This window comes from Pelophylax lessonae, assembly GCF_965119305.1.
Source record: "Pelophylax lessonae genome assembly, chromosome: 1".
Taxonomy (NCBI): Eukaryota; Metazoa; Chordata; class Amphibia; order Anura; family Ranidae; genus Pelophylax; species Pelophylax lessonae.
Window position 1 is genome coordinate 805,258,358 of NC_138768.1, and position 19,651 is coordinate 805,278,008.

The 19,651-nt window shown below is 40.5% G+C and overlaps 1 protein-coding gene across 1 annotated transcript in view; it reads right to left on the reverse strand.

Moving 5' to 3' along the window:
• Window positions 1-19,651, reverse strand: part of GRK4 (G protein-coupled receptor kinase 4) — a 379,913-nt gene that overhangs the window by 13,549 nt on the left and 346,713 nt on the right. The window contains exons 9-11 of the mRNA XM_082256443.1: window positions 8,586-8,776; window positions 4,501-4,538; window positions 2,411-2,500 (exon numbers count right to left, since the gene is read on the reverse strand). Of these exons, the coding sequence (XP_082112569.1) occupies window positions 2,411-2,500; window positions 4,501-4,538; window positions 8,586-8,776 (319 nt within the window). The remainder of the gene's footprint in view (window positions 1-2,410; window positions 2,501-4,500; window positions 4,539-8,585; window positions 8,777-19,651) is intronic.

Sequence of the window (19,651 nt, forward strand, 5' to 3'; positions counted from 1 at the left end):
TTATTCTTTAATAAAAACGATATTCAAAATATCTCTGCTGGTAAACTCTCAGCATCAAAAATATGCTGCTCTGTTTGATTTGCCTGCCCATCAACTTGCAGGAAGTGTCTGTTGCCCTTAGGAACTAAGCAAATTCCAACTTAACCTGCAACAGAAAATACCACACGTTCATCCAGTTTTAAATTTATCTTACTATTGTTTAAATATGTGGAAATTAGTTTATTATCTTTTAAATTATATATATTTTAGATATAATACAGTTTACAACTCTGCATTTCGATCATATCTTTGTTGCACATTGTTTTATTGCAACCATATTGTTTGTCATGTATAACTCTCTCGATCTCTTATTTTGTTTGTATAAAAAAATCTTACAAAAATTATCTAAAAATTGGAAAAAACGTATAATACAACTAAAACAACTTCCAATGTGGAAAACTCACGTCCCAAAAATTACAGAATTACTTTGTTCGATTTTTTCATTTAATGTGTGTTTGAAAGTGATACGGGAATTCACAACGTTGCTACCACATAATCCGGGAAAAAAAAGAAAAAGATTATGTGCTTAAAATATAAATCCGTATTTCTATGTTAGGCTGAACACCCAAGCAGACTGCTAATACCATCCTGCTCAAGCTAATTGAATATTTACTTATTAATCAGTGGAAATGACTGGCAGGAAAAAGTCTTTCAGCATTAATATTTTACTGGGCAGAAGAGCAGGAAAATCTATTGCACAACTCCCAGCATAGCTGAATTCTTTTTCTCCTCTAAACCACATGGATAGTTCACAGTTTTTAAAGAGGACATGAACTCTGAAAGCGGTGAACCCACAAAAGGCAGGCAGAAGTTAAAGGACTAGTCCCCAGTATTGCCTGTGGTTTCCTTGCAGCTGATCTTTACCCATTAATGACCTACCATGCAGTTTTCTGCACTGTGTCTATGTGTGGAAGCTGATATCTTGGTAGAGGCAGGGCTTTTCTTCCTTATGTCACAGCCTCCAGCAAGGAGAACAATGAGAAGCACAATAGTGACAGCATCAAATCCCACTCTAAATCTCCTGGGACTAGCAATCAGAGGCAGCAGTGCCTGGATTTCATATGACAGATAAACAGCTGTGAGGCTGTAGGCACAGGAGTGCCTAGGGACCAAACGGTAGCAGGAAGACCCTAAAGACTTGTATGTAAGTGGCAAACAATACACATGCAGCAGAAGACTATTTTTAAAACAAATATCACATAGATCGGTTATTGGTGGATTGTAAAGTGAACTTCCCATGTTAGGAACAGAACATGAATATTCAGTCTTTTTTTTTTTAAATCAAATAAAGTTTTATTGAAAAATATAAACATATAATCAAAACTTTACAACAATTCAGACAGCCTTCTGAAGTTTCTTGAACATACTCAGAAAACAGCTCATACAATGTATAACAAGCACAGTGGTTCAAAGCTAGCTTGCCTTTATCATAGAAGAAAATTAGAGTTTGGTCATAGGTAAATAACAGAATCCCTTTCCTCATTGCACTACACCCACTGACAAGTGTATAGTAAAGTTCTCCTGTTGGGGGGACAAAACAAATCCAATAGGTAACCTGTCCATCACCAGTTCTAAGGGACTCAGACCCAGCGGTGTCTAGCCAGGGACACCAAATATTTTCATATTTATGGGGGCATACCCTGTGCTAGTAAATTTACTTCTTCAGTCTAAGCAACTCACCCATACATTGAACCCATTCCTTATGAAATGGGGGATCAGTAGACTTCCAATACCTAAGCACAACTCTCCGGGCTTGAAAGAGAGCTCTAGCTACAGCTTCTCTAATGGTGACAGATCCTTGGAAATCATCTAAGATACACTCTATGGTGTTTAGTGTAGATGGGGGAATAGAGTTATTTTCTTTTGCTCAGCTTGTGGGCTGAAAGAGGAAAATCAAAAGTGTATGGCTAGTTAAAGATTAAAGGATACCCGTACTGAGAGAAAAATACTATTTCCCTGGTTGCAGCACTTTAAGTCACCGACCTGGAACAAGCATGCAGATTACAAAGTCATATTGAAGTCAGAAATACTGATATACATTCTTGGTCTGTGACAGTTAAAGTACTGGACACATTGTAGCAACAATACATTATGTAAATAACATTTTCAGCAGGAGAGATTAGCAATGGCAGCCTTCATATTTTCTTAGTACAGGTTACCTTGAAGAAGCGGTGCCCACCCTCCTTTGGGTTCTTGCCAAGCAGTGTGTGTATATGAGACCGCATGGAGACAAAAGACTACTGTGGTGACAGAAAGATGTACTGGCAGCTTACAGACTATTAGAGACATCTAAACTGTGGTAATCATATTATATTTGTATAAAGAAGAGGAATTCCACTGCAAATATTAGGAATCAAAATAAGGCTCATACCCATGTAGCCCACGGTGCCAACCCTGCCACGTATAGACTCTCCTTCAGGGATTTGCACAGCTAACCCAAGATCGGAGATCCTGATGTGCCCTGTGTGATGAAAGAACATTATGTGAGATGGATTCTTACAACAGGGAATAAGACATAAAGGTTCTACAGGTGGAGAGCTAGACAGAGAAGGGGACATTTACTAAAACTGCTGCACTCAGAATCTGGTGCAGCTGTGCATGGTAACCAATCAGCTTCTAAATGTAGCTTGTTCAATTAAGCTTTGGCAATAAACCTGGAAGCTGATTGGTTTCTATGCTGCACTAGATTTTGCACTCTCGAAATTTATTAAATAACCCTCAGAAAGTGTACATATGAAGGCAGATGGAAATATTTATAGCATGCTTTACTGCACAAACACGTTTATTTAAAAAGGGAAATAGACATTTTGTACCAAAAACAATCAATAAAAAATGAATCAATAACCAGAAAGGTAATCTGTAATCTGACTGATTGCATGTATAAAAATGCCTAAAGGGAAAGTGTGTGGCTGAGTAGATGATCGACCAAGAAAAACAGGCAGTAAGACAGATGCTTGTCCCTGAAATACTGAGGGACTACGGCGATCTGTTTCCTGACTCCACATATATGTAAAGAAATTTGTTTTTCCTGGTCCTAATAGAATATTCAGCAAGTCATGCATACATTTTGCAATATCACAAAATCCTTTTATGTGACAATCTGAAATGGTTGTTTTTGTCCCATATGACCTGACTGTTTTTTTTAAAAATGCCTAAATCTGCTGCATCTCGTCTATTGGTCCATGTATGGCCATCCTTATCCATACTAATCAGATTTCTAAATCTCTGGAACATATCAAGGCTTCTGACTTGCTACATTCTTGTTCAAGATCAGCGACTCTGAAATTAATGAAGCCAGAGGGTCAGTGTGAAGACTAGGCAAGCGGCATCTTCAAAAGGGGGTCAACAAAGAAAGCCTACAAAGGGCCAGTTTTCTGTCATGCAGAATTTAGGGGGGGGGGGGCGGACTGTGGCCAGTAGGAGAAGAATACATTCTAGCATCAGTGGGAGTAAACAAAGCCCCATCTTTATAAGAGGGGGAGTTAATGGTGCCCCATCCTTGGTGTCAGTGGAAGGAATAGCGCCCCATTGTTGGGTGTCAATAGAAGGAATAGTGCCCCATCCTTGGTGTCAGTGGGAGGAATAGTGACTCATCATTGCTGTCAATGGGAGGAATAGTGCCCCATCTCTGGTGCTAGGGTGATACCTTCTCAGAAAGGGATGGTTTACTGCAAAGGTCACATGAACTACTACCAGCTTGGTACTTTCTTAGTTCTAAACTACTGCTCCATCTGCCTGTGCCACATAAACATATGTGCCCTAATGATCGATGTCTGTTTTAAAGCGAAGCAGGTTTGGCTGAGCTGCTGAGAGTGTGAATCAAAAAACGTTTTTGCTACTGTTGTAGAATCGGAGTATGTGTTTGTTTTCTCAAAAGTGCCTGTAGCTACAGAGGTCAGTGAGGTTTTGTGTTACAGATGATTTACTGCTTGATATGAATACGCTGAATGCCCATAGCCCAGGCACAGGTTGGCTTTAAATAATGAGTCAACATATCATGAGCACTGCAACTCTGCAAATCTGACTGGCAGTTATCTAATCTGTTTGTCTCTTGCATCCACTAAATAACAATAGCAACAACATTTTTTTTAAATAAATGTATTGCAGAAGCCCTCTTTTTCCTTTCTAAAGATACAAAAGGTTTTCTAATTGTGAAAGCTAGCATACAGTGGGTGTGCAAGGAAGTACCTTTCCTACAATAAACATAAGCAAGAGGGCTGTTCTGATCACCAGGCTACCTATAAAAGGTAATGAGATGGATTGGTAAAACATACCACTTTAAGTATGAAAAAAACTGAATGGATTTCAACATTTTATTTTCAACTGTAGTTCTCATTTAATAACATAAAAAATGAATGTGATTTATTAAGTTTTGTGTAATGAAGAACATTTTGTGGCACATTAAAAAGTGTATACAAATGGTTCTACCAAACATTATTGCAAATAAAATTGTACACTTACCACGGTCATCAAGCAGAATATTTTCTGGCTTTAGGTCTCTAAAATTTATAAGAAACAATTAAGGAAATCTTTAGGATCAATATATTAAAAACAGTCTAAGTTACAACTTGGCTTATGAAAACTTACTAAAAAGGTACCTAAAGCAAAAACTTAGATTTGTTTTTAATTTTTTTTTTTGCGGTCTGTGTCCCTGCTGAGGACATTAACCCTCTCTATTTATACTTGTGAAAACTGTCTCAAGACAAAGCAACGGACTATGCAAAATGTAAAAGCAGTCACCAGAAAAGATTAGAGATGGCATATTTTCATATGGACTCTTGTTCTGGTATCAATTAAAAGTGGATTTACCCTCACTAAGGAGAGGATTACTTCTCATTTCTTGATGTGTGATAGAAGAAAAAGAATTTCCTATTTTATACAAAGACAAACAAAAAAAAAAACACACCAAAGAAAAAAATAGAGAACTCTGGGTATACTTTAAAGCTGATCCCCCTTATCTATTCCATTTTTTTTTTTAAATCTACTTAAAACCCCCTTTTACTTAAATGAATCTATTGTCAGGGCACAGAGCGGGTCCAAAGTCTTCTTTTTTCTTGACTGCAGAGTGGGAGGTTCCTTCTACAAGCACCCATGTAGCTTTTTGGGTGTCTTGGACACTTCCCAAGGGTCCAGAAGACTCCAGTGTGTGATATTAGGATTTTTGGTTTACCTGTAAAATCAATTTCTTCCAAGAAAATGATTTTACAGGTAAGCCAAAAATTCTAGTTTCTTACTCATATTACAGGCCGTAGAGGATTTCATATTTTATGACTACTTGGGATGTCCCAGAGCACTAAATATTAGGAGTGAGCAATACAGTAACAAGGACAAAATATGCTCAAAACACAAAAACAGAATGAGGGAAACCCCACTACAAAGCCTCCTGCTAGACCTTTTGGCATCTGCAAAGGCATTAACATCTACCTGGTAGAAGTTGTAAAAGTGCGGAAAGCAGACTGGGTAGTAGACTTACAAACCAGAAAAACAGAAGCCTTGCCTGAGAAAACAGGAACCTTACCCATGCCTACTGTAAACACTTGAGGATCCCTGGTTTAACACACAAAGCTGTCCCTGAATCAGGACATCAATAGAACCACATCTGGTGTCCCCCTCTACAGACAAATCTCTGCTCACACCTCCCAGATTCAGGTGCTGATGACTGAGAAAATCCACATGCCAAATTTTTTTACACCAGGAATGTTTAGAGCCAAGAGGGCCAGAATGAAACATTCTGTCCAAGACGAGAACAGGCCCACTTCTTCCTTAGCAGCACAATTTCTTGTCCCCTCTTCATAGTTGATGTGTGCCTTAGCCTCAGCATTGTCCCACTGCACCCTGAGCCTGGGAGGCACCTGAAGGCAGACAGACCCGTTTATGAGAGCTAGCCGAATAGTCCCAAGTTCTAAGATTTTGATCGGAAACTCCTGCTCCTCTGACGGTCAAGTTCCCTGACTAATGAGGTTTTCCAGAACACCTCCCCAGCCCAACAGGTTAGCAACAGTTGTCAAGACCTTTAGTTTCAGTTTAATCCAGGATCTGAGTCGATATCCATCACTCTAGATCCGATCTTGGCTTGGTAGTCAAGATGTAAGGATTCCTGAAGTTTGTCCCATACCAACAGGTTTTTGAGCTGAAGAGCTCTGGAGTGACACTGGGTATAGGGAACTGCTTTAAAGGTGGTTACTATACTTTCCCAGTCCTTTATGCAAGTCCAGATTGAGGGGACTCAGTGACCTCAGGAACTCCATTTGGGATTGAAGAGACATTTATCCTGCAGGAGCAGTACCTTCCTCTGAGCCTTATCAAGGACTAAGCCTACACAGTCCAGTCATTGTGTCGAAAACCAAGGTGGTCCTCTGAATGTTCAGCACCTAACTGAAGCTGTTCAAGACCTGTACCGTCTGCTGGATTTTGATGTCAAGTTTTTAAGCTGATTGCTCCCCAAAGAGCAGGTTGTCCAGGTACCTCATAATGGGGATACCCCAGGTCCTCAACAACCCAGAACTGGAGCCAAAACCTTGGTAAACACCCTGGGGTCCATGGACAGGTCAAAAGGTAAGGTCACAAACTGAAACCACAAAAACCACTAGCGAGGCAGGAAAAATCAGGATGTGTAGGTAAACATCCTTGATATCAAGTGATGCCAGGAAGTCCCCCAATGAATGTAAAGTAATCAATGATCAGGTGGATTCCATCCTGAATTTATGAACTTTCAGGAACTTGCTGAGACCTTTAATTGCAGAATGGGCAAGACGTCTTCGCTTGGCTTGGGATCTGTGAACTGGTTTCAATAGAAGACATGAGACCAAACCCAGTATGGGTGCTGTGCCCCCTTGGGACACTAGTCTTTCCAGGACCACAACAAAAACTTATTTTTTATTTTTTGTGGATCCGAAGATACCTTGAGTGCATAAAGCGTGAAGGAGGAAAGTAGCAAAACTCCAGCTTGTAGCCTCTGGACAGCACACTGCGGACCTAGCCTTCTATGTCTTGCTATGTCCGGACAACCATGAAAGCTAAAAGATGTCCCCCACCTGCATGAGATGAATGACCCTTGATTGTGAGGAGGATGAGCTTATCAAGGCTTGTTCCTTACAGAAGGTACAAAGGCATTAACGGTTCGGTTCCTGAGTGGTCACTTTCTTCTTTAGGGATAAGAATGTGCTTTTACCCACAGTCCCCTTTAGGATGGAGGCATCCAAGGATGGTACAAACAAGCACTTGCCTTCAAAGGGAAGCTTCTTGAATTGCTTCATGCAGAGATGTTTCGCCGACCAATACTTGAGCCACAGGATCCTTCTTATGTAGACAGGCATGGTTCCCACCCTTCAAAGCTGGCATATGGAATCTTCATAGGCAAGTACAGAGAAACTCAAAACTCTTGGAAATTGTCCAGGAACTGCCTCTGGGTCTGAATCTCTTGAATGGAGCCAGACTTTAGGGCTTGGCAAACTCCCACTGAATCTACCACAGGCCGTAGAGGCACACCCACCAGAGAGAGAAGGATGCCTTACAGATAGCCTGTAGCTTTGACTTTTGTCTGTAACATGTAGCTTTTCAGTGCCAACCAGCAACATTACAGGCCATCCCCACTCTTGCATGCAGAGCCTGAGTACAGTCCCTCTGGAACATCAGGCTGTAGTGGCCGATCTGGATGAAACCCTCCTCTACCCCAGCAGGAGCATTAGGAATAAACCAGGAAATCATAACTAAAATACTGAAAGGAGATCTTCAGAGAGACAGCTGTAGGTACATCCATCACCTAAAGATACTAGATAAAAACTGAGGCTTAGCTGAGCTGGGAGGGGTTATACCCGGGCACAGTTTCCTGCCTTTTTGAGTCAGTGTGCATTTAATTGAAGATGGCAGCATAACCAAAGTAATTGTAAATATAAAGACCTCTGTCCTGTGATGTAAAATAAAGAAAACATCACGACATGGCACAGCAACAAGACCAGTTGGCAGTAGGCCCTGACTGCAGTAATAGAGCACCAGTCTTTACTTCTGGAGGAGGTGTCTTGGAGGATCACGCAGTGACTCAAGTGGGTAAAAATTATTATTATTTTTTTTACTTTGAAATCAGATGAAGTGGGTGGGACAAGGATGGTGAGGATTTGATCACCCGCAGATGGTCTTTAAGAAATATACATACGAAAAGCTTCTAAAAATTAGGTGTACTTCAAACAGTTGAAACAAAAATAGGGGGTGGTGCACAAAGCAAATAATTTAAAGGAGATAATAAATTTAAATAATTTAATTGAATAATTGAAATACCAATGTCGCTGGGATGGATAAATAAAGGGTAATAGATGGGCAGAGAAAAAAAGCTGCACCTGGTATTCTCCAGTGCTGGTCATGTGACCCAAAACCAGCCATGAGATCTCTGCTGAAGGGGAGGATAAGCCCTTCTGATGTCTGATCCTCCTCCTCACCAATATGGCTGCCAGCCTCACTATACAGAAATACATAATAAACTGAACAGCTGCCGCACAGTAATTTCAAGTTACACACACACAAAACACACACAAACAGCAATTCTCTCTTACCTGTAAACTATTCTCTCCCTCTGTAGATCCTCCAGTCCACAGCATAGCTCTGCAGCATAAAACATAGCTCTCTGCTCATCGAAGCCTGGGTTCCCCATGTTGTATATGTGAAACTTTAGGTCTCCGCCATTCATAATAGTTAACACTAAGCAAAGGGCGTCCTTTGTTTCATAGCTGTAGGCTAAACTAACCTAAGGACCCAAAAGATTATGGTTTAAATCACAATGTCAGCCTATGGACAATAGATAGCACTAGATAAAATAGATAACACAGATTATCACGCAAGCAGGATTTACAATTGCAATACATTGAATTTCCAGGATAAAGATGAACTTCAGTCAAAGAGCTAAACAAAAAGATGAAATACACAAGAGAACTGGTTTTACCGCCAAAGGATTTGTATTTATATCCATCCAGTACTGAAATTTACAAAACACTACCAGATAACACAGCCAGGTTGGTGTCTACAGTTTTCCCTACTGCAGTTATGCAATACAGCCTAGTCACCTACCCACCTTGGTGACTGGACAATGAAAAAGCAGCAAACTAATGAAGTTATCCCTCTGCTCACTCTGTTCTCTCTTCCTGTCAGCATGTTACTCGTCAGCACATGTGCAGGTAGCAGAATCTGAGTGGCACAGAGTTTGGACACTCCCTCTTTTAGCCTACTGTTCAGGGCATTAAAAAAGGCTGATATTAATAAATACCCAGGTAGTTACATTAGTTATATATAGGTCAAATATGTTTTTTTAATTTAGAGAACTGAATTAAAACGTATTTTATATATGCCTGAAGAACATACCACAACTAGATATATTGTTATTTATAGTCTTACAAATATCTTCAGATTTTTTTTTTTTTTTTTATCATCTAAGTAAAAAGCATCAAGACATCACATGGGAAATGAAAAACACAAGGAAACCCGAGAATAAGGAGGGCCATTGAGGCCCCTTTCACATGAGGCAGACTCCAACAGAATTCTGCCTGCTTAGGGGGGAATTTGTCCACTGATCCCCGCTGAGCAGTGGGATGGGCTGGTCTGTGCCCGCTCCGCTTATGAAGAGTGGACACAGACACAACCTGATCCCTTCTATGGGGGATAAGATATAAACAGACTGCCTGTCCATTTACACTCAATGGCCATTTGATCCGATCTGTTTTTAGCAGGTTGGATGTAGGCATGTGTCAATGGACACATGTCCATTGACACCTGCCGCTCCATAGAGAGCAATGGATGGTTCGACTGGGTCTGCCTAAAAACTGACAGGCACATCTGATCAGTCCGCCCATGTGAAAATGTGAAAGGGGCATAACATGTATAGTAAAGTTACAAAAATAAACACAATGATTTACATCTAGGGGTCTTTAAGCTTTCTAAATAAATGGGCAGATTTACTGTCCTTCAGACTTTGGGGGGGGGGCAGACTGTGGCCAGCAAGGGTAAAAAAAATGCCCAGTCTCAATATACAGTACCTCTATGTCTTTGTAAGTTACATAGTTACATATAGTTACATAGTTAGTGAGGTTGAAAAAAGACATCAGTCCATCCAGTTCAACCTATGATGTGTGTGTGAGTTTGCTTTTAAGTTGTCATGAAACCACCAGCCTGTGATATGGATAACTGTTTGCAACAGTGGAAGCGGGTCTGCACAATGTAGTTGTGTTTATGATCTTCTTTGAAATGTTCAATAAACATTGTTATGGGAAAAAATATGCCCCATCATCAGTGGTATTAAACAATGTCTCAGGCTTGCTGGTCAGTGGGAGTAAAAAGTTTACATAGCACCCGTGGTCTTTAGGAGGAGGAATAGTGAACCCTCATTGGCATTAGTGGGAGGAAGAGTGCCACTCATTTATATCAGTGGAAGGAATTTAGCCCTATTGTTGATGTCAGTGGGAGAAATTATGAACTCGTGTTAGTGTCAGTGGAAGGAATAATGCCCCATTGTTGGTGTCAGTGGAAGGAATAGTGCCTTGCTGTATGTTTCGGGGGAAGGATAAATGCCTCGTTGGTGTCAGTGAAAAGAATAATGTCCCATTGTTGGTGTCAGTCGGAGGAATGGTGCCTCATTGTTCCTTCTATAGTTATGTTAAAAAGGGCTGCGTCCCACATACTGCACTATGACATTTTACAACTGGTTTGGTCCCCTGTTCTTAAGTGATGACTCTCTCTTGTCTCTCCATTATGTAGGCCTTGTTCTTTTCTCCAATAAAATTTTTGAAAAAAGAATTATGCTCCATCATTGTTGTCAGTGGGATGAATGGTGCCTCATCATTGGTGTCTGTAGGAGGAATGGTGCCTTGTTCATGTCAGTTGATGAAATGGTGCCTCATCACTGGTGTCAGAGGGAGGAATAATGCCCTGTTGTTGGTGTCAGGGGGAGGCCTAGTACCCCGCCATAGGTATCAGTGAAAGGAATAGTGCCCCATTGTTGGTATTGGTGGAAGGAATAATGTCCCATCATTAGTGTCAGTGAAAGGGATAGTGCCTCACAATTAGTGCTAGTGGGATAATTGGTGCCTCAAGGGCCAGATAAAGGCAAACCAAGGTCTGCATCCAGCGTGCAGGCCACAGTTTTGGGACCACTGATTTACATTATTGGAGTCTGCTGATTTCTAGTTGATGGGTATGGGTTATTGCACTTTGAACATCCTCTTTTATTGACTTGTTAAATGCTGCTACCACAATAGTAATTCACAACGGAGACCAGGGCTTCCCCTGATTATGCTAATTTAAACACGCAAATCATTTGCAATATCATGACTTTTTAAAGTAAAGTAACTCCAGATATTTTTCTTAGTTTGGGATAGAGTGGAGAAGGGTTAGAACCTCACCCGCGTGGATATACATATTGGAGTATATTGCTGACTCATCAGAACTGAAAAAGATGCTTGGACAAGCTACAAAATGTCTTCTGACATTACTGGACAAGGCCAGCTGAATGTGACTAATACTAGACAATCCTTTCTAATAATCCCTCCTCTACATCTATATACCCAAATGCAAAGGGTTCAAGAGCATAAAAAATGAAGAAACGATATAAAGGGATATTTAGTAAGGCATGTTATATGGCTCCATGAGGATATTGACAGGTGAAATGGAGATCAATTTTCCTTCTAACACAGGCACTTTGTTGCGGCAATGACAAAAAGCTCATTATGGGCTAAATTAAATTAACATTCCAGACTGTTTTCTCTCTATAAAAGACCCATTCTTGGGAGCTCCAGAGGCAGCACTCAGCAGCGTCATCAGCTTTTAGCATGGAGTGGACATTGTCGGCTGTAGGACCAGACCACGTCAGCAGATTTTTGTGTGAAGCAGCAGCAGTGTCACTTCAAAAGCTGCCATCAGGGGTACTGCAGACTCTGCCACCCAGAGACTAAAGCACAAAGAGCTTTCTGTTCTGTGTGCTGAGCTACATTTATAAAGTCAACTTTATCACTTGGACGCTGTCCTGGTCATTCAAGGAGACATTGCTGCTGCAAGATCATGGATTGTATCAGCTTTATTCTAACAACCATGGAAGCTACTACTAAGCAACAACAGAAATCAAAGTGGACTTTAAAGCAGATGTAAAGTAAATTACATTTAGTTTACTAAAGAATTACTTTAGTAATTGCCCTTTAAAAGAAAATGCCATTTTCCTTTGCTGTCTTTCTAGTGGTGTTGATCTCCTACAGCCTATTTGCAATCACCTCATGTCATCTAGTGATGGCTGCACGGCATTTCTCAAAGTGGTTTTTGCTTATGCGGACAAAATTGGACCATAACTGTGCAATGTGTCTTGAAACAGTCACTTGTAGTCTCCATTGAAAGCCCATGTGGTAAGGCAGGAGACCAATGGGGAGACCGGTATGGAGTGTTGTCACCCTATAAGGGGAAATACCTGAATAAGGACCCAGAATCAATAGGTATTAATTAAATGAAAGCTGCAGATTTAATATGTGGGCAATTACTTTTAAAATTACATTACAATGTTCAAGCTTATATAAGATTTTAGTGGCTAAGTTTTCATATAATTTAAGGCATTTTTTTTTTGTTTTAGATACAGTGGGGAAGAGTTAGATGCTGGCCAACTGAAGTACCCACACGCTGCTTAGACCTCTCTGGAGATTCAGGATCTGTACCACAGCCAAATAAAGGGTTTTTGGTTTAGATGCACTTTAAAGAGACATTGGCATATGACACATGCCCTGTCAAGGTGAGTATAGGGGGCCAGGGTATAGCTCCCAACTGTCCCTGATTTTGAGGGACTGTCCCTGATTTTGATTAAAGTCCTTCTGTCCGGCTTTCCTTCTCATTTGTACCTCATTTTATTCTGATCTATACAGTTGTATACACAATGCACTTTTTATCTTTCAAACAGTGTTTCCCAGTGCTATAACTTTCATCCAAATTGTAAATTACTGCATTTATACATTTTTAAAGCCAGTATAAAGTAATAGTAGTGGCAAAAAAAAAAAAAACATTTGTGGGTTTAACTAATTTTTTTTTTCATAATTTTCCCTTAAAGGGGGCGTGGCAAGAGGTGGGTCCTATGCCTACATACTTTTGTCAATAGGTGTCCCTCATTCACATCTCAAAACGTTGGGAGGTATGCCAGAGTAGAGGGGAGCCCTGTGCAGAGACACTGACACTTTAACCTGCATGGAAACCTGTTGCTTTAAGGGGAACCTGAGATACAAAGTTGCCATTGTTGACTTCTACTTTGCAAAATGATTGTTGTGTGGCTGTCAGCCATTGGCTTTTGGCCTTTCTGAGTTATTGACCATGAACAAGACTACCAATGACTTCATTCTGGCTTCAATGATTGCATGCTTGTTCAGGGTCAATGTTTAAGGATTAGAACCAGAGGCAGCCAGACAATTTGCATTTGCTAGAAAAAAAAAAAAAGGACAGCAATGCTCAAGTCCAAACACGCATAATTAACGATTCATCTTGGTGACCTATCTATTGCTTTACTGATGGTTCCATCCGTGGCTTTAATTTAGAAAAAGAAAGACAAACGGTAGGCGACCATTGCTGTTCTGTCTCGTTTGCTAACCCATAATGATCTGGGAAGCCTGTGTCATGAATAAAATGTTTAATTATGTTTTTGTATTTTAAATGTTTAAATGACGAATTTTAGCAATCTAAATTTAAAATGCTTATTGAAAAAAAAAAAAAACACCCAGAAAACATAAAAAATGCATACATTAGTAAATACTGTAGCAAAAAGATATAAAACAGTTTAAAAACTATTAAAAATAAAACTCACTTACTATGGAAAACTTTTGTTGACCTTTATTTTAAAAAAAAATCTGCCCCACCAAACTAATGCAAAACATATACTGGGTCTATAGTTATGACACTACACATCAAAATTGCCTCACATTTCCGGTACTGGAGTCACATTCCACACTATAAATTCTCCCTGGGAGTGTATTGTGCTGTAACTCAACATTCCGCATTTGACAAGTAGAACAGTTACAGCAAGCAGAAAAGTTATCAAGCAGATTGCATTTGGTGTACTATGTCCTAATTCTCTGGAGTCCAATACAGGGTTTAATGCTTTCTATATTTTTACCACTAGAGGTCACACTCTGTTTCAGAATAGCTAACCAGGGGGAAAAAATCTAAGTTGGAAAAATGTGTTTTATTTTTGTACGCAAGGTAAATCAAAGTTCGTTTAAAAATGTATTACATTATGTTTTCTTGGTCTAAAGAATGGTGCATTGCTCATGAATCTTTAAGCAGAATCAATAATGACCAGCATTCCATGGTTCCTCTTATCTCCAAAGTGGCTGGACATGACCTCGTACATAATTTATGTGTCTCACTTACATTTTTGTTGAGACAGATCCTGACAGTAGCAGAGGCGGGAGGTGACATGCTAAGAAAATACCACCAACAGCTGTTTATAGGCCAAAATGTATTTAGTGTGTATATATCTATATATACACAGATATATATACACACATATACACACCCACAGATCAGCCATAACTCTATGATTACCACCATAACCCATCGAGGCATGGACTCAACTAGACCTCTGAAGGTATCCTGAGGTGTCTGGCACTGAGCCACCAGTAGCACATCCTTTAACCACTTTACCACCGGAGGATTTTGCTGTCTTACGTCCAGGCCACTTTTTGCGATTCGGCACTGTGCGACTTTAACTGACAATTGCGCGGTCGTGCGACGCTGTACCCAAACAAAATTTATGTCCTTTTTTTCCCACAAACAGAGCTTTCTTTTGGTGGTATTTGATCACCTGTGCGATTTTTACTTTTTGCGCTATAAACAAAAAAATAGCGTAAATTTAAAAAAAATAACAATATTTTTCACATTTTTTTATATGAAATTCCCCCCCAAAAAAATGTAAAAATCAAATTTTTTTTAAATTTTTGGCCAATTTGTTTTCTGCTACCTATGTTTGGTAAAAAAAATCACAATAAGCGTATTTTGATTGGTTTGCGCAAAAGTTATTGCGTTTACTAACTAAGGGAAAGATTTCTGTCATTTTTGGTGTTTTTTTTTTTAACGAGTAATGGCGGGACTGCGACATTGCGGCGGACAGATTGGACCCTTGACTGACATTTTTGACACTTTTGGGGGTACCAGTGACATTACTACAGTAATCAGTGCTATAAATATGCACTGTTACTGTAAAAATGACACTGGCAGGGAAGGGGTTAATTTTATTGGAAAGGGAGGGGTTAATGTATGCTCAGTGCTTACTAACGTGCGTGGGGGGAGGTGACTGAGTGACACAGGGACAGATTGCAGGGTTCAGCTATGCTGAACCCTGCAATCTGACCCTGTCTGTCACTTAGGAGATCCGCCCGCTTTGTTTACACAAGCGGGCGGATCTCCAAACTTGATTCTCCGACGATCGGGGAAGAGCGGCGGTGATCACCGCCGCTCCTCCCCTGGCCCGACTCCCGCTGTGACTGAATACAGCGGGAGCGAGCCTCCGGCGGTGCGCGTGCGCCGCCCACAAGGGGAGGAGTCCAGCGACATAGGTCTATGTCGCTGGACGGGAACTAACCACTTTGCCGCAGTAGAGCTCCAGTGAGCGGTCGGCAAATGGTTAAGTCCTGTAAATTTGTGAGGTGGGGCTTCCATGGATTGTACTCTTCTTGAGGGCAGGAGCTAAGGTGCTGCTCAAACTCCTTGGAGCCCAGAATATAAAGTAAGAGATATAAAAGGGTCACTAAACACCGCCAACTGGGGAGACCAGCAACAGAGAGCAGTCCACAAGGATATGCCATCTTATATGAGATTTTAAGGCAACCCACCCCACACCGGACTATAGCATATCTGACCCACATGCAGTATTGCTACGGGGTCCTGGCAGTCTGGTAAGTGGACCACCAAAAGGGAGTGGAATCACACGTTTGCACTTTATTGGCACAGATTGGCACTGATCTGTTTAGTGAGGAGCACGGAGCACATTGCACTTTCCTTTCACTGGATACTTGCTTATACTGGACTGTTTTGGGACTTTTAACCACTTGCCGACCGCTCACATTGGTGCTACTGCGGCAAAGTGGTTCGATTCCGTTCAGCGACGTAGACCTACGTCGCTGGACTCCTCCCCTTGTGGGCGGCGCTCGTGCGCCGGCGGAGGCTCGCTCCTGCTGTATTCAGTTACAGCGGGAGTCGGGCCAGGGGGGGAGCGGCGGTGATCGCCGCTGCTCTTCCCCGATCGTCGGGGGTCGAGTGAGGAAATCCGCCCACTTGTGTAAACAAAGCGGGCGGATCTCCTAAGTGACATTCAGGGACAGATTACAGGATTCAGCATAGCTGAACCTGCAATCTGTCCCTGTGTCACACAGTCCCCTCCCCCCACACACGTCAGTAAGCACCAGGCATACATTAACCCCTTGATCACCAATAAAAATTAACCCCTTCCCTGCCAGTGTCATTTTTACAGTAACAATGCATATTTATAAACTGATTACTGTAGTAATGTCACTGGTACCCCCAAAAGTGTCAAAAATGTCAGTCAAGGGTCCGATCTGTCCTCCGCAATGTCGCAGTCCCGCAAAAAAAAAAAAAAAAAAAAAAATCGCAGATCTCCGCCATTACTAGTTAAAAAAAAAACAATAAAAATGACATAAATTTCCCGTAGTTAGTAGCTGCGATAACTTTTGCGCAAACCAATCAAAATACGCTTATTGCGATTTTTTTTTTACCAAAAATATGTAGCAGAAAACAAATTTGGCAAAAAAGTAAAAACATTTTGATTTTTACATTTCTTTTTGGGGGAATTTCATATAAAAAAAATTTGAAAAATATTGTTATTTTTCCAAAATTGTCGCTCTTTTTTTGTATATAGCGCAAAAGGTAAAAATCGCACAGGTGATCAAATACCATCAAAAGAAAACTCTATTTGTGGGGAAAAAAAGAACATAAATTTAATTTGGGTACAGCATCGCATGACCGCGCAATTGTCCGTTAAAATAACGCAGTGCCGAATTGCAAAATATGGCCTGGTCAGGAAGGGGGTAAAATCTTTCGGTCTTAAAGCGGTTAAAAATACGCTCCTTGACAATTTTTTTGTCAAAGACATGTAGCTAAATACATTTTGGCCTAAATATATGACAAAAATTTAATATATTGGATATTTTTTAACTGTCAAAAGTAGAAAAATATTGTTATTTTTTCAAAATTTTCGCATTTTTTTATTAATATCGCAAAAAATAAAAAGCACAGAGGTGGTCAAATACCACCAAAAGAAAGCTCTGTTTTTGGGAAAAAAAGGACATAAATTTTGTTTGGGTACGGCGTTGCATGGCCGCGCAATTGTCAGTTAAAGTCGCACAGTGCCGAATCGCAAAAAGTGGCCTGGACGTAAAACAGCAAAATCCTCCGGTGGTAAAGTGGTTAAGGAACAGGAACAGATTTGCATATATTTATTTCCTAATATTTTTCTATCAATTTATATGTGTATATATTCAGTATGGTGAATTAGCACTGTTTTGCACTTTATGCAGATTTGGTACAATAGCATTATTTTGCACTTTGATTTGAATATCAGCACATAAGCTTATTCATTCATGTAAGTTTGCACTTTATTGTTTATCAGCATACAAGGGTATTTATTCATTTATTCACTTAGGGATTAAGGCCCCACCAGAATATTTTTTCACACTATTTTTTCAACACTATTTGCACATTTGTATTTTTTAAGTAGACCTATTTTTGCGCTGTGTACTACCTTTCAATTTATATTAAATCGCATGATTTTTTGTATAGCGGCACTTATAGGTATCAATTATTATCCATAGCGCAGTTTTTTAATCAATTCAGGAGGACAGTTTAATTTTGTTACTATTATGTAATCACAGTAGATTTAAATGGATTTTAAATGCACTGAGTATCTGTTCCATCATTTTCTTTGGTCAACCTTCTTGATCATTCAAATGAAGAAATCTGAATAGAGAACACATACATTACACTACATAATACCTAGCATTATCTATTTTAACATCAATTATTCAAGGCCAGTAGATTTTTCAGCAGAATTTCGTCATAGCCAAAGGAAGTTTGATCAATATTTAACTTGGTTTGGACAAAACTCTAGCACTAAGCGTATTGATTGCTCTCTGTGATGTGAGATGTGTTCAGGCTGCGTCCAGCGGATGAGAGCTTAGCGGGGTAATCAGGATGACGATGGGTGAAAACAGAGGAGAGGGAGGCATGCTGCAGATCCAGCACTCAGAGGGTCATCGATCTGTTGACCCTGCTCACTATCCAGCCGAGGCTTGTAAAATAAAACATTACACTATATTTAGATCCTAAATTGCTACAATGGAGAGAGAAGATTTGGGAGCAAGCTCCATCTATAGGAAAAAAATGTACAAATTTAATCTGGACAGCCATTTAAAGCAAAAACCTGGCTAAGGTCTCTTTCAAACACAGGCAATGCTTAATGCCCTTACTGCCCTCTGAAAAGCGATCCATGGTGGATTGCTTTTCAGTGGCTGGTACAGCAGCGGCAGATGGGTGTCCAGGAGGTACTAATATTGCCTCCTGCCACTTTTGTTTTTGCTAAATGGCAATTTTACATTATGGCATTGTGTTGCAACAGCAAGCAAACATTTGGCTTTCAGCTGCGGTCTCGCTGATCTCAATGAAGGAATTTGACAGGCGTTGCTGTCTGTCAAACTCTGCAGTCTGAGTTAAAATTGCTGCCGCATGTGTAAAGCTCTGAAAAGCAGTAATGTTAGCATTTGATTTGATGGCCATGGGGGGGGGGGGGGGGGGCTCATTTATTAAAATATGTCTTGTGGCCACCGTCTCGACCTTCCCTCCATCCCCCTTGCTGCTTTTTGCCCACCTTTCATTCCATAATCAAACCTCTTGCTCCTTCTCTTCCTCCATCTTCTCCCCTTTCCTAGGTTTCCTATTTTTGGTTTACATGGGTGTATTTCAGCGCTTGGAGCATCTTCAAGGATCTGTACCACAGGCTTTTGTTTCATAAGACACTACTCTCTGCAATTACCCAAATGTTTTATATACTCTGGCAAGTTTTGAGACAATCTCTTCACCCAACCAATCATGGATTTATTATCTTTACCTTTACCTGGGGTGACCGCTCTTTTTATTATTTTTCTCCTGTTATTGCTGAATTGTTGACCTTTTAGTTGCCTATTTTTGATTCACACATTGTTCACACTGCCTGTGTTGCTTAATTGCAGTAAACAAAAATCAACAAACTGGCTGTGCTATCTGGCAGGGCTGTGAAAATCTTAGGACTGAATGGACAGAGATGCAAATTAATTTGTGAGGTAAACAGCTGTCAGTGAACATGCTTATAGGAGGGGAGAAGCAGAAGGGTGATAACTTCACTACTGCTCTGTTGTCCAATCACAGGCCGGGGGGGGGGGGGGTCATGTGATGAATTAAGCACAACTTCGGTGGCTATGTTTTCCTTTAGGACAGGGTTACCTATAGATGCCGAGGTTGTCATTTTTTTAATTTGCTTTAAAGGCACAGTCGACCTTTGACATATTTGCACTGAAACCACAATTGGTGTATTACAGGTGCAATGCAAATGTCCCTGCATCATTTC